Source organism: Tachypleus tridentatus, chromosome 11 (genome assembly GCF_004210375.1).
Source record: "Tachypleus tridentatus isolate NWPU-2018 chromosome 11, ASM421037v1, whole genome shotgun sequence".
Taxonomy (NCBI): domain Eukaryota; kingdom Metazoa; phylum Arthropoda; class Merostomata; order Xiphosura; family Limulidae; genus Tachypleus; species Tachypleus tridentatus.
In genome coordinates, this window is record NC_134835.1 from 98388335 (window position 1) to 98403319 (window position 14985).

At 31.7% G+C, this 14985-nt stretch overlaps 1 protein-coding gene across 2 annotated transcripts in view; it reads right to left on the reverse strand.

Moving 5' to 3' along the window:
* LOC143232875 (glutamate receptor ionotropic, NMDA 2B-like) overlaps positions 1-14985 on the reverse strand; it is a 90162-nt gene that overhangs the window by 52914 nt on the left and 22263 nt on the right. For both annotated transcript variants that reach the window (XM_076468869.1, XM_076468868.1), the window contains exon 2: positions 3978-4525. In XM_076468869.1, the coding sequence (XP_076324984.1) occupies positions 3978-4451 (474 nt within the window). In that variant the 5' untranslated portion in view covers positions 4452-4525. The remainder of the gene's footprint in view (positions 1-3977; positions 4526-14985) is intronic.

Sequence of the window (14985 nt, forward strand, 5' to 3'; positions counted from 1 at the left end):
ATGAATTTAACTTAAACATTTATATTAAAATAAATGTTTTATAGTAAAACCGTCACACCTTTCTCTATGAAAAATTTTTAAAAATGGTATTAAACAATTTTAACTCAGATATTATACATATATACTGACAATACTACATTAAATATAATGCATTATGAAAGAATTATACAACTTTAATAACCATAACAGTATATAAAGTAATCAATAATAAAATTACATAGGCCATGAAAGTTTTCAACACAAATGTTATTAACCAATTTGACATAGGTTATCTTCAAGTTATACTTTTGTAATGACTTATCAGTCTTTTGTTTTGCCCTCAGTTTGGTTCAAAAACGTCAATAGGTTATGATCAGTGTAAATGACATTAGGTTGCCGTAATTAAAATGATCTAAAGCTAACACTAAAATCAATATTTCTTTTCCACAGTAGAAAAATTACTTTGGTGAAAATTAAACACTTTATAAAAATAACAGACAGGGTATTCAATACTTTTGTAACAGAATAGCACCATCATCATAATCGCAGGCATCAACAGCTAATGCGAAACTCTTATCAAATTCAGGTGCCATCAATACAGAGTAAGTGCACAATAAAGATTTCATCTTTTCAAAAATAAATTGGCATGTTTCAGGCCATCTGAAGTTTCGATATTTCTTCAATATGTTTGTTAATTGTACAGTGATGTCAGAAAACTTTTTACAAAACTTCATGTAATAACCAGTTATTTCCAAAAATCTCATTAACTTTTTCTTGTTGGTATGAGTTGGAAAATTTACAATACAATCAGTTTTGGCTTGAATTGAAAAAATGTGGCCGTGGTCTACTACATGATCTAAATAAAAACCGTTCGCTTTACAAAAGTCACTTTTTGCCATATTTGTAGGGAGACTGACTTTCTTAAGCCTCTCAAAATATTACACGATACACATAAATGTTCCTCCTAGGTATCACTAGAAACCACAATAGCATCAATATTAATTCCAACATTTCAGAGAATGTTGAAATTATTCATTATTCAATAAAAAGTTAGTTAAAAACTTTCATCTCAAAAGGCGTTACATTATACTGGTATAATCCATCAGGAACCAAAAAAGCAGACATTTCTTTTGCCTCGTAAGCTAGAGAAGCAGCCCAGTATCCGTTTAGTAGGTCACGTTTAGTAGTTATGATATATCTGGCTTTTACAATTTAGGCAATACAAGTCTTCATTCTTAGAATGAGATAGGAAACTGTCTTCGTCAAAGCCTTTACGTTTTGAAAGTCTGTGCAGTATCAAAATGAACCATCATATTTAGGAACAAGTACACAAGCATATAAGATATTTATTTGCGCATTTTATCGGTTTTGATCATACGATGTGGATGTTGCTTTACAGAAGAAGCGTCATCTTTATGTATACCATGAGAAGTGATGTTCATTTGATTAATAATGACCGGAAACATACATTTATATTAAATCAATAAACTACCAATAAACTGTTTATTCAGGAGGCAAGTGATCAAGATTGGCCAGAATGTCAAAATTACTCAGGTATATTTAAATTTACGGGAGTCTGAGTCAAAGCAACTGTCATCACTATCAGAAAACTTTCAACAGTTAAAATATTTTCGGATGCATCTCGGACGTAATAGCGGGTCATCTTCCAACCATTGTTCCTTCAGCAACTTCAAAGGACCAGGCACTGAATAGCCAAGCACATGTTGCAATGGACTAAACCCGAACAACTCCTGATCCGACTCATGAACAGCAAGTAACAATAAATTAACTTTTTCATCTCAGTCCTTCTCGTTATTGAGACAGTAAATCCGTGTCATATTTTTCAAAGTATATTGGAATCTCTAAAGATTCTGGGTGGTATGCATAAAATTTGATGCGTTTAGCACTAAGCTGCTAAAAAACTTGTAAAAAACAACTTCGACAAATAAAATTTATTCCTGACCAGTCAGTATTTCTTTAGATAAGCCAACAAAAGTAAAAAATAATCAAAACCTTAAAAATGTTTTTCAAAGGAATAGCTTTAGGGAATCGAGTGGATGTGCACATGATAGTCAGCAAGGACTGGTTTTCTGATCGAGTTTTTGGTAAAGGTTCAACACAATTACATGACTGAATGGTTCTTTGAAAGGATGGGATATATTACAGGAATTTTCAAGTTAGGTTTCTGACAAACTGACAGTTATGACGAGTTTTACAAAACTGAGAAACATCTTGCCTAATATTTAGTCAAAAGAAATGCCTCATAATTTTGTCACGTACCTTATTGACAACTAAATGACCTACAATGTGGAGTTCATGGGTAAATTTCAAAATTTAATAGAAATATAATTTTTGAACAATGATTTGATAAATTACCAATCAGTCTTCTGAAGCTGGAACATCTGTTGTATCCATTTCCTTATAAGCACATTATTTTTGAAAAAAGTAACCAAACAGAACTTTTCCAGTTTATTTTTTTGAGAATGTATAACTAAATAGTGAAAGGCTTTGTGTATTCTTTTCTTGCTCAGTGGTGAGCTTACTTTTGGAAAACAGAACTTCCCCTCTTGTTTCTAAAAATGTCATTGTAAAGTATTTAACGATAACAATTTTCCTGAAAACTTATTAACTACATTCTAGGTTAATTCAACTAAATTACAAGAGTACGTAGTACAAGTAAATAAAAAAAATGAAGTTGACTAGAAATCTTAACGCCTAGAGTATGTATAAATGAATATTTTAACTTGAATGAATGTCATCCCATTACTTCTATAACCGATGTACTAAATGTATTTAAAAGAAATAAACGTATCTACTAAAATTAAGGATTTTTATTCCCACCAATGAGTGAATCTTTGTTTTATACGTTGCAACCTTTGATCAGTACATCAAACAGTGTTTTGATCAATACCTTAGTTAACCAATTCATGAAATAATTTGATTAATTTTCAAGTTCTACGTCACTTAGCAATTTAGCTTTACAATATTCTTCCTCGGAAAAGGCTGTGACGTGTATTGTTCTAACTATAAGAATACTTGTGGTGGAATATTTCTGTAAAATAATTGAGAGTTCGTGTGAATGGAACATGTAAGTGCTAAGCACGTCGTTCATGGCGCCATAGCTTGCATCAGCGGCCACACCCCACTACATTGTCATACAGAAGATGAGCTTCACATATGACAGTCGATAATCATTATAATAATTTCAAAATAATCTGTATTAACCACCTTTGCTAACTTGATATATGTTCAGTTTTCCTTTGTTTTAACTATAATTTAGCAAGTATAACACTAATATTACGAAAAAGATTTTTTTTTCTAGACCTCAAAGGTTGTATCAGAATTGCAAGAGAAACCATACTCATTAAGACTGATCTGATCTATTATGTGCAAATATCTAAAATAAACATTTTTAAGGGTTGCGTATGAGGATTACAGTAGGTATATAGAAATAACTGAAATCGATATTTATTTTAAGAATAGCTATGAAATGTTTTGAGGTGGAGATATTTGAAAATTACCATACAAATCATCTAGTGTATACGAAACTAACGTAAAAGACTTACAATGAATAGTGTGTTTATATGTGTTGTGATATTTAGTCATTTGAGAAGAGCCCATAGAACACACTAATACATAAATGTATACATACTTTAAAGGAGATTATCACACAAACAGTATTAACGGATTATCTTGAAACTTATTCTTCAAAACAACTGCCCACATTATTTTTAAATAAATTGTCTCGATATAATTCCATGATCCGTTCACTATTTACTTTTTGTAAGATTACACTGTACAAATAATATTACACCGTATACATAATATTCTGCTTAACCTATTAGATCTATGATTATTAAGTTATTAATATTTTTTTTCCAAATTTTAATATGATGTGATCTGTACTTGTGCGTATACATAATTTATTTCATAATAAAATAAATCCGTCATTTATGTGTCAAAATTCTGTAGTACATTTGGCGATTCGGTCTCCCTACCTGTTGAACTCCAATGTTGTCTGCGTTCCATGCTATCACAGGAATTCCCATATATGCTGTGAGTTGTAGTAAATACTGTACAGATGCCGTATTGCTGCCATATATCTCCGAATTGGTGAAGTATAGAATAGCAATTGTGTTTTCCTTAACTACACTGTTACATAATATTTTTAGTATATCAGTAGGGCTTGGGTTCAAAGACAGGTCTGCTCTAGGAGGCGAAGTGATTTCATAGGAGTTTTTAAACTTATATTTTATGTACTTGCTGAGTGTGAAAGCTTCAACAGATTCTCTAAGTTTCTTGTCGTAAGATCTCGTCACGGTGAGGAGTAATGTTTGAGGAAATATTACACCAAATGTAACCTGGAACTTTGAAGAATTTTTGGCTGATTGTACCATCTGTAGAGAGCTAAAAGCTGTTAATACCTCATACAGCAAGAACGTTTGATATATGAGGAAAACTGAAACCTTCATACTGGTTCAATGATGTCTAAAAATGTTCCTTCTTCTTGGTTAGTGGTTATGAAACATTGTAATCATTCTTGTTCCTGTTGGGAAGTTAATGAAATAATATTAGTGATTTGAAATAAGAAGGTAAAGCATGCAAGGCATTTAGCGTCAAGTTAACATGAAATGAAGTATTTTTGTTGCATTATAAATAGATAATTTATTATAATAAATTATAATTGAATTAGAAGTACTGTGAATATAAAAATAATAACAATAAAACAACAAATAACTGATTTTATCTAGTTGTTAAAAACGACTACTGTAATTCTATGAATAAACAACCTTAACCATTGATTCAAACATTCAAATAGTCATTACCAGGATAACAAAGGTAAAACAACAAATAATTGATTTTATCTAATTTTGAGAAACATCTAAAGTAGTTTATGAATAATCAGTCTTAAGCGTTTATTCGAACAGTTGTTACTAGCGAATAAGTTTAAAACGTGAGAGTATACACATACACACACACATATATATAAAAGAAATATTTTCCTACTAGTTTCTTGTTTTAGTTTTTTCGACATATTACGATAATGTTATTAACAATCTATAAATAAATATATTCTTTGTTAACTTGTTTCTTTGCTTTAGTTCAGGATTGTATGTAAAAGTGGCATATAAAATAAATGTTTCAATTTTCAATTTTCAGTTACGTATTATTTTAAGATCCAACAGTCCTGTCGATTTCCAACCATGGATATATCTTTTTAGAATAAGAGTTTTGCAATAGAATATGATAGTTTTTTTTCAGTTTCATTACAATAGGTTCAAATTGTGTACTGCAATATTAATTAGTGTTTTAAAACACCAACATCATTACTCAAAACTGTTAGTTTGCTTAAAACATTTGAAACACATTTAATGTCAGAAGATATTTCATTCTAAATTAAATTTGTTTATTTTTTGAATTTAAATGTAACTCGCTGTTTCATCTTCTCATTTACTACTACTAGCTATTGAAATGTTAAAATCCTTCAATTTATATATTTTAACCATAATATTTGCCATCATGGAAAAGCCACTTAAAACCTCTAAAATATGAAGCGATCGATCGCCGTGATTGATAAGCTTCGGTCTGTAGCTTATTGTACGTAAAACTGTAAATAAAAGGTAGAACTATTTAGTAATACGCCATGTTATTACGTACGTTAGAAATATTTAGGAAACATTATTGTTTTATGAGGTCTTGTTGAGAAAATAAAGGTGATTATGAGAAAACCCTATAATTAAGTTAATTATTTAGGTAACGTTAGACATGACAAAAACTATAACAGTTTGTTTGTTTGTTTGTTTTCTTATAGCAAAGCCACATAGGGCTATCTGCTGAGACCACCGAGGGGAATCGAACCCCTACTTTTAGCGTTGAACTATAACAGGAAGTGCTCAATATATTCGTTTTTACCGTCAGTCGCAATATTAAGGTTTGTCATACTTTAGGCTACTTCATTGGAGAAGTAGTATTCTATTATTTATCATGGTTAGACACTTAGCTACTTCAATAAAAAGGCATTTATATATTATTTATCATGATTGTACCAAGTCTCTTTAGTTTGTTCCTTCTGTTAATAATCTTTAAGTATTAAGACACACAGAAAATTTATTTTATTAATCTAAGAAATTATCTTAGGATGAAGTTGAGCATTTCATTGGTGTAAACCGGATCATGTGTTAGCGTTGTTATTGATTTCCGAAACGCTCGTGCATTGTTAATATTCCATTACGAGAATTTGGTAAAGATACTCCAGTCTGTGTTTCATGCCTGCCCTTTTAAAACATTTATCTCTAAGTACATAATATAGCTAAGACGGAGTTTTTCGTGGAACTTTCAAAGTGGTGTTTAGAAAGACATTTGTTTGCTCAACTGACATCAAAACTAATATTTTAACACCCATTATGTCAGAACGACACAAACTGTGTTCTCAAACAAACCTGTTTATTGCTGTTTCCACAATTTTCAAATTTATTATTTTAACTGTAAAGTTTTTTTTGTTTTGGTTTTTGGAATTTCGCACAAAGCTACTCGAGGGCTATCTGTGCTAGCCGTCCATAATTTAGCAGTGTAAGACTAGAGGGAAGACAGCTAGTCATCACCACCCACCGCCAACTGTTGGGCTACTCTTTTACCAACGAATAGTTGGATTGACCGTCACATTATACACCCCCACGGCTGGGAGGGCGAGCATGTTTAGCGCGACGCGGGCGCGAACCCGCGACCCTCGGATTACGAATCGTATGTATTACGCGCTTGGCCATGCCAGGCCTTAACTGTAAAGAACAAGCAATAATAATATGAAGTTTATAGGGCAAGTGAAAGAATATAAAACTAAAGTAAAATGGTATTTGTTCCTGAAGAAGAATATTCAAGTATTCGAAAACCCCCGAGTCTTTTGAAATTTACTTAAATATTTTAGCTATCGTTATTTTCTCATTTTATACTACTTATGTCCGTCATGAGGTAGAGTTGAGCCTAGCAGTAACAGGTTTATCTTCATACACACACAAACACATCAATATACCAAGGATGATTTGCGCAGATAGTCCTCGAGTAGCTTTGTGCGAAATAAAAAAACAACAACAAAAATTAACTAAATATAAGTATTTGCCAGTCATTACTTTTCTGATAAGATGAAAACGTATACATATTGCCACAATATTTTAATGTCGCGGCTGTGCTATAAATGAGACGGTCCGTCTATTCGGTGAGAGAATAATAATAGATCATGTATCTTTACGTGAAGTTTTGAAACAAACATATATTTATTTATGTACATGAGGTATTGCAATGTCTTAGGTTAAGAGAAAACAAAGAATAAAAGCTACTTCAAAGCTCGTCGTTACCAAATATTTAACCCGACATATCTTTACAAGCTCACGGATGGCTCAGCGGGAGGCCTGAGGGCTAACCACTCTAAAAATCGGGTTTCGATATTTGCGATGTTGAACATAGCAGAGATAATCTATTTTGTTCCTCTGTGCTTATAACAAAGAAACAAACAAGATGTCTTTACAGTTTAATGTTACTTGATTTATATTAGAAATGTATTATTTGATTTTTCATATACAAGCTAATTTTCTGCAACAGCGTTTAATACTTCCACACAGTTGATTTGAAGTATAGATGACAACATACATACATACATACATACTCACACATAAAACTAACATTTCTAATTTCACATATTTGACAAGCTTTCCTTACAGTTTCAGCAACCGTCACCAATAGTAAATTAACTAAAATAACCTGTAGACTATTGTTGAAACTGCATATGGAAGTCTGAGAAAAATAAACTCATCGTGAAAAGAAGAACGTAGCTTTCACATTTTAATGCCCATATAACGTCATGAGCTTACACTAATATCTGATAGCTTAAATGTCTATGAGTACGACTGGATAATCGACCTTGTACTGTATTATGAGGGCTTTACTGTATTATGAGGATCCTTTTCATTTATGTTGTTTTGGGGCGCAAAAGAGAAAGATAATTTTAATGAAATAACTTTAAACTGTATTTCTCTATGTTGCCTTCCAGTGGCAGAGCGGTATGTCTGTAGACTCACCCGCTAGAAACCGTGTTTTGATACCTGTGGTGGCCGTGACACAGATAAGCCCATTGCGCAGTTTTGTGCTCAACTTCAAAGAAACGTAAAACAAACAAACAATTCTCCATTTACTAAGTTTATACTACTTAAATGCCATAACAAAATAATACAGGCCTGTTAGAATGTAAATAAGATTTCAAGTTAAGTAAATATAAATTTGCTACAGACAATGGAAGACAAGTCTGTTACAATAATTAATCGAGTGAAAGTGAAAGTGAAGCTGAGTGAGGATGAACCTTCTAAAACTATAACGGTGAGCGAATATAAAACACTTGAGAGAGTAAAGCTATTATAATTAACAGTAGAGTGAAGATACAACCACAAGTCATTTGCAAATAAGACGGGTACAGTTATATTTAAGTAAAAAGAAAAACAAAATTTCACATGCTCATTTGCAATATACTTAAAGGGATCCTACATCTGTATAAAAGCAATTATATCTTTAATTAATCTTATACGCTGTGGTGTTGCCGAATGAAAATGTGAAAGCTTTGTTAATTGTGTATTCTGAGTTTATGGCGTAAAGTTTCGTTCTAATGTTATTCTTTTAAGAATGCACTCATGGGAGTAGTTGACGATATTTGCATGTTCTGAAATAGTAATTGTATTTCCGCAGGCGATATTGTGTTTGCATTTCGGTGTCTCTAAGGTAACCACTTTTTCTTTTTCTTACCTCATCTTCACCAAAGGATCGATTTGGAATATTTTATGTCTTTTCTTTGTTTCTTGTTTTGTTGCACTTGACGTTGATAAAGTTAAATTTACAAAATATTTTATATGGCTATTCACATACACCAAATTTCCATGCACGTTAAATATCAAAAGTGTTACATTCTGCCTTAGTTTTTATGCTAAACAGTTCATAACAAGGTCTGTGAATTATATACTAAACTCGTAGTAAATTTCCAATTTGTGCTATAAGGTGTAATTTCATTTATTATATTGTATTTATATCATTTTTGCATATTTTCAGCTGAGTATACTTTCATATGTTATTTTCAACTTTTTCAGAGTTTTAGTAAAATAACTTGTAGTTTTTAATATGCTATTCTCACCATACCAAATAATAATAAAAAAAGTATTTATCTATCAGATTTGACAAATCCATATAATTACTACTTTAATGTTTTAGCTGATTGTCATTAGAGAGGTGCTTAAACGTGACGTCTGATGTTTTATCTTAAAATAACTTTGTGTATTTGAAATAACAACGTCATCTTATACGACACATAAGGCCCGGCATGGCCTAGCGCGTAAGGCGTGCGACTCGTAATCCGAGGGTCGCGGGTTCGCGCCCGCGTCGCGCTAAACATGCTCGCCCTCCCAATAATGTGACGGTCAATCCCACTATTCGTTGGTAAAGAGTAGCCCAAGAGTTGGCGGTGGGTGGTGATGACTAGCTGCCTTCCCTCTAGTCTTACACTGCTAAATTAGGGACGGCTAGCACAGATAGCCCTCGAGTAGCTTTGTGCGAAATTTCCAAACAAAAAAAAAAAACGACACATAAACTATAAGTTTAGGTCAGAGACACCGAAGCTCACTCATAACCTTCCTTAACTTAGAACTGATAACTAAACAGAGAGAGAAAGCAACACGCGCCAGCTATATAGTTACTCTTAGTTTAGTTGCAAGATTGAATGTAGCACCTATAACGCGCACAGAAATAAACGAACCACGCATATTTTTCCCTATACCATCTGTTTCAATGTTGTACTTTCCTTGCTGTAGCACAGTACGATAACTACAAGACAAAGATTGTGACGGATATGCTTTTATACATCTATTTTAATATCGATGTTTGTTTCAGTTAAATTCATATTTAGAAAAGTACGTAACTTATACTGTTAAATCTGTATTGTAAAACTTCCGCCTATTTACTAAAGTTGTAGAAGATTCTCGGATGTAAAAATCATAAATATGTTTGTGTACGTAAACACTGGTGTATCGTCAATGTTGTTGCTTAAGCTGAAGTTTCGAGAAACTCTTCTCACACTTATGAATATAATGAAAGCGCCGTGCCAAAAGACAGTATATGCTATTGGTGTATTATAAGCCTCAAAAGCTATAACTATAATTAATGCTTATTAGTTATAAACTTCAAATATCTGACCAGGAATGATTTTAGATTTAGAAAATTACAAACCATTTTGCTTCAGTGGATTTACATCAGGCATTACTATTTTTACGAAGACATTATATAACTTCAGCGGTGAAAATCTCGACGTGTGATCTGCAAAGAACGAAGCTCCCTCTTAAGTGGAGTTTATCTACACCAACACAGAGTTAGTTTGATCATCGTGTACCTTCGTTAAGATATCGAGAAAGTTCCAGACCTGATCGAAGGTTCAATATTGTTTGTAAGTTTGAAGAACTTTTATATAAAACATTATTTGTAATAACCATTATTATAAATTGTATTATTCTTTGTATATTAAAATAAATTTGTATTTAAAAATAAAACTGTGTGTATCAATCTTGTTGGCAAGTATCGTGAGTATCAACATTTATTTAAATTTTGAATCTAAATTACAGTTTAACTCAGTTTTAAGCTATTAGAAATTATTACATTATGTAATACCATGCATAATCAATATAAGCTAAAATCTATAACACCTTTGGTTTTCTAAGTAGAATAGTTTTTATTATATGTTCCGTATTTATTCAAGGTTTGTTTCAGTAGAATTACTTACTTGATTATTTAACTTATGCATTTACCCCTAGTGGCTCAGCTTTAAGTATGCAGGCTTATGACATTAAAAACCTTATTTCTATACCCATGGTAATCATAGTACAAACAGTCTATTGTGCAGCTTTGCGTTTAACAACAATCAAACGAAATGAAAGTCATTTCGAATTGAGATTCTTCGCAAAAAGTCAAACTATTAGAAATATTTGAATTAAATTTGTTTGGTAGATTAAGCTCGAGATAAAGACAAACGTAAGTACCTTAATATAAATTTGAAAGGCCCTAAATGACATAATCATTTAGAACTGTTAATAAGAAGAAAGGCAATCTGCTCAGTATGTGCAGTTTATTTTTTAGTACAATGTAGTTCCTTGAAGGAAAAACCCTTCTGAATTTAATATATATATATATACTGTGTAAAATAATTTGATATTTTAAAAGTGTATTCTAGGGGAAAAAAAATTAAGCCAAAAAACTAAACAAGTTTAAATTAAGGAGGTAATTTTTTAGAAACTTTTGTTCAACAGAAATTCATATAAAGTGTTTAGTTTCTTTTTTGTATTAATAAATTGAGCTAATACCATTTCATAAACTTTAAACATTTAAATTAAGTATGTCGCCAAGTAGTCATATCACTTAATCGTGGAATGTCGTATAACAGCTTTAAAATATTCTTCAAGAATGCAATTTTAAAAACTTTAATTCCATACATTTCCACCGGTAACAAACATAATTTTTTTCTTTTCCTTTTTTTTTTTTAAAGCTTGGTATTGATTCCAAGGCCAAATATACTTTCGCGCTATCTGGAGATCAAACTTATGCATTCCATGGAAAAGAAAAGAGAACTTTTATTTCTATAAGTCAAGAATATCGTCGGTCCGGCATGGCCATTTGGTTAAGGCATTCGAGTCGTAATCCGAGTATCGTGGGTTCGAAATCCATTCACCCCAAACATGCTCACCCTTTCAGTCGTGGAGCATATAATGTAACGGTCAATTTTACTGTTCGTTGGTAATGGATAACCCAAGAGTAAGCGGTGGGTGGTGATGACTGCCTTACACCTCTAAATTAGAAACGGTTGGCGCATCTAGCCCTCGAGTAGCTTTGCGCGAAATTCAAAATAAACTGCCTTTTGAAAACGCTCGGGTTATGAGATTTTTATACGGTTAAACTGTACCATACGTAGAACATCGATAAAAACAAACAAACGAATAGAAGAATAAGAAGAAATTTCACAAAAATCAACGGAAGAATGTTAGATGGCTGTGCATAGAAGAATTCCTACTCTATCTTCAGTTACCTACGATTTACCTACTTTACTAGTTTGGTTTCTTACTTAGAAAAAACAGTTATTTACTCGTATGGCAGTAATCATATCATATATTAAATAGTTAAAATGAACATCCAGTCATGGCGTTTAATCAATAATATTTTGACCACTAATGTTTAAACATATTAATTTGGTAATTCTTAATTTACCTCCAGAAAGAAGAAACTCTTATTCATGAACAAAATTTTGATGATTTTGAAAATTTCTTACTGTTAGAGAAAACATACCTTTTACTTCATTTTATTGAAAGCAATGAAAATATTTTCAAATTCAAAGTATTTGAGCTTTTCACCTTGCAAATTTAAATACAAATGCATATCAATTTTACATATTTGTAATGATTAAATTCCAAACACTAAGAGATATTTAAGTAAACCTTTTAATTTTTCTTTAATCCTACACAGTAAAATGGTTCAGAATGTGCAGAAATTAAACGACGGCAGAGAATTAATTGAAAAGCTGTTATATTTGCTTTCACAATATCGTATAATTAAACTGTAGTTTATTCATGATAACGAGAAACCAGCTTGAGGTACAAATGTATTCTCAAGACAGTTGGTACTGGTATTAAAACTTTAATCAAAATAAAATACAAAACAACGTTTCGACTTTCTTAAGTCATCTTCTTGTTAACAAAGAGTGTTCCCAACTGACCATTGCTGGGCACATGTCTTAGGGTGGAGAGCATAAGCGAATACGGGATTGTAGAAGCGTTGCAGTTAGATGTTAGGTTATTAATTAGTGTAGGTATAAAGGTGTTCCTTTAGATTGTTTCAATTTTGGTTTGAGTTCTTGAACAAGTAAGGCTTCTTTGATTTTGCATTTGTTTATGTTTGTTTCCCTATTTAATGTGTTAGTGTTTTATATTGTTATGTTGTGTTTATTTGATTTGCAGTGTTCAAAAACGTGAGGTGTTTTTTGTGTTCTTGGAATCTGGTTTCCATTTTCCTGCTTGTTTCTCCAATATAGAAGTCGTGACAATTGTTGCATTATATTTTATAAATAATGTTGGTGTTGTCTTTGTCAGTGTAGTTTTTACATAGTATGGACCATAGTTTTGTACCTGGTTTTTTAATAAAAATTGGTGTTTACTGGAATGTTGTGTTTTAATATAAGTTTATTCTAAATGTTGGTTATTTATCGCTGATATCGAAATATATGGTATGCAGCAGTGTAAGGTTTTGCAGTTTGTTGTTTCTTGGAATTTATTAATGTCTATTTGTTGTTGACTGTCTTGTTGATCTAGGTGTGTGTGTAAAATTTTTTGAACAGTGTTTGGAGGAAATTTGTTGATGTTGGTGAGGTGTTGTTTTATTTTGTTGATTTCATCGTTAATGTTATCGGGTGAGCAGAGTTTTGTGGCTCTGTCTATTCGATTTCTTAATATGCCGAGTTTTTGTTTAGTGTCATGTTTAGCACATTCCCTGGGATTGTTCTGTGGATTTCTGTTTTTAATTGTGTATGGGTCCTTGTGATACTGAGGTTGAGAAATGCTATTGGTTAGTTTTTCTCGTGTTCACAGGTGAACTTGGTGTTGGGTGTATGGAGTTAACATGGTTGAAAAACTAAGTGTGTGTTCTGTAGATGTGAATCCAGCAACTGTATCGTCAACATACCTGTACCATTATAGTGGTTGGTGTAAAACTGCACAGATCGCTTGAGATTCAATCTGTGTCATAAGAAGATTGGCTATAACTGGTGACACGGGATCGTCCATACTTAAACTGTAGGTTAATTTAACGATTAAATTATTAACTTTACATTGATGTACTAATGACTATAGAATTATTAAAATAATGAGAACATGAAATTTGTAACATTTTAAAGAAACAAAAATATTATTTGCAATACGAATATGATTAAATTATTAAAATTTACGTTGATGTACAAATGACTATAAAATTATTAAAATAATGAGAACATGAAGTTTGTAACATTTTAAAGAAACAAAAATATTATTTGCAATACGAATATGATTGTCCATTGCATTTACCTTCAATACCATCCCAGATTTGAAACTTTATATTTTTGAAGTCAGTTTTAATGCCCATGTATAACTCATTTATGTTATTACATAAAATTTCCTGAAGCATATAAATTTTAGATAACATTAATTATTTGATAATTACACAATGAATTTTTAGTGAAATATTACACGAGTCCGGTTCTAAGCTACAATGTTACTTTTTTTTTTACTTTGACTTAAAAGTTCTCATTAAAATTTAAAGATTCGTAACCCAAACAACGGACATATGAATTAGTTATAAAAATGATTAGAGCAAGATGGTGTAACTGCAATTGAACATAAATAAATAAAATCCCCCTCTTATTATTTCACAGAGAAGTCAAAATAAAGATAAATTAAACTAACGGTAATAAAACAAAACTTTCCTCGCAATTAACTCTTAATTAATGATCAATGAATCAGTCTAGCACTGCATATGATCAATATGTCTATCATGGTTACTATTAATACACAGTAGTATACAAAAGTGTTAGGATGAGAAAATACTGTGTCATTCTTTCCATTTTATGGGACTAATTCTTTCATACCGTTGCAGAATGTAAACTTCAGCACTACGGTATATTTAACTGATCCCTGTTGAGAACTGAATGAGCCAGAGTAAGAATACTTATCATTCTTTAGAATTCCCATACACTTATACCAAGAGCATGTCATAAGGGTTTTGCTTGAATGAACGTACTGATTAAACCTAGGGCCTGAAATAACTGTTATGGTACTACATGCAGTAGAAAGAAGCTAGCACATGGTAATGGTTTATGCCAGAGTACACTCTACAAATAAACCTCGATAAACACAATGTTCATCTTTATATATTAAGTTTTATTGTGATGTCACAGCTCAAAAAATGTAGAGA